Source organism: Emiliania huxleyi (assembly GCF_000372725.1).
Source record: "Emiliania huxleyi CCMP1516 unplaced genomic scaffold EMIHUscaffold_7229, whole genome shotgun sequence".
Lineage (NCBI taxonomy): Eukaryota > Haptophyta > Isochrysidales > Noelaerhabdaceae > Emiliania > Emiliania huxleyi.
In genome coordinates, this window is record NW_005196582.1 from 1 (window position 1) to 1,368 (window position 1,368).

A 1,368-nucleotide genomic window follows, 5' to 3' on the forward strand; every position below is an offset into this window, starting at 1 on the left:
GTTCAGGCTGCTCCTTGTTGTCCACGCCGAGCGTCTGCACGCGAGGGGAGGAGCGAAAGGCAATGGGCGGGGGAGGGGCGAGTGGCGAGGGGGGGCGTGTCGCGCCTTCAAGCTCGGGGCGGCCCCCTCCTTGAGGGCGGCGGCCAGCGCCTTGCAGCCCTCGTCGCCAATCTTGTTGCCGAAGAGCCAGAGCGTCTCGAGCCGCGGCGCCGCCCCGCTCGCGAGGACCTCCGCCAGCTGCGCCGCCTCCGCGTCGCCCCAGCCGAGGCCGCGGTAGTTCAGCACGGTCGCCTTGCCAAACTGCTCCTCGAAGGCGTCCTTGTACAACCCCTTCACCAGCGGCTTGTCGTCCTTGCCGTTGGTGAAGCTCTTCGTCTCCAGCTCCGCCGCGAACGCAGACGGCAGCAGCGGAGGGCGCCGGCCGCCGGCCTGGACGCAGTCGTCGATGAGGCTGTCCAAGTCGTACTCCTTGCCGGCGCGCATCTTGCCGACGTCGAGCGAGAGGCAGCAAGCCTTTGTCAGGCCAGCCCAGCTTGACTCGGTGGCGCACCAGCCGCGGTCAAAGTACTTGGCCACGTTGGTGCCCTCGGCCTGATCCTCCGCCTTGTGGCCGTCCGGGAAGGAGGTCAGCCGCAGCACCCAAGTGTACTTGTGGGAGTAGAGCGTGCCGAGGCAGCCCAGCCCCTCCTTGAAGAGCGCTCCAGCTTCTCCTCGCTCACGCCGAGATCGGTGGCGGAGGGGAGGGCGGCGGCCGGCTGCGTCGGCGCGGCGGTGTCGGCGGGCGTCGGGACGTCGAGTTCGACGGCGGGAGGGCCGGGCAGCTCCTCGGTCGGGGCCTCGACGCGGCTGGAGAAGCCCATCGTGAGAAGTCGATCGTCTTGCAAAGGTGGAAAAGAATCTCGCCTGCCGTTGTTTCATGCATCGACGGCCTGCCACCCCTGTGTCAGTGTGCCTAGGAGAGACTGCCAGCGACAAGCTGGAGGCAGGTCGCTAGACTGAGATGAGACCGCCAGTGGATGTGGGAGTCCACCGCGCACCGCGCTGCGAGCCTGTCGTGTCCCTTGTCAGGAGCAGGAGAGCCCCACCTGTCCCCCTGATCGTCCTTCCAAAATCCTGCTCGTGCAGGTGGGGACCCTGTCCTCGTCCCATCCCTCGTTTGGCGTGTCTGTTTTCTTTCTTTCTTTCGAAGGCTAATGTCCTCGTCCCATCCCTCGTTTGGCGTGTCTGTTTTCTTTCTTTCTTTTTTCGAAGGCTAAGCTCAAAAGAATCTTACAACAAAACTCCCTCGCACAACACTGGGCACGGGACTGGCGCGCACTGGCACTAACACAACAACAACAACGTGTGAGTGTTAGAGTTGTTTGGTAT

The 1,368-nt window shown here is 64.5% G+C and overlaps 1 protein-coding gene across 1 annotated transcript; it reads right to left on the minus strand.

The window, feature by feature from the left end:
- Nucleotides 1-228: 228 nt before the first annotated feature.
- Nucleotides 229-860, minus strand: EMIHUDRAFT_124929 (hypothetical protein; the record flags this gene model as incomplete). The annotated part of the gene is made up of 2 exons (XM_005761108.1): nt 229-687; nt 720-860. Coding segments are annotated over 2 exons (600 nt in total), but the record flags the coding sequence as incomplete, so codon positions are not given.
- Nucleotides 861-1,368: the final 508 nt, after the last annotated feature.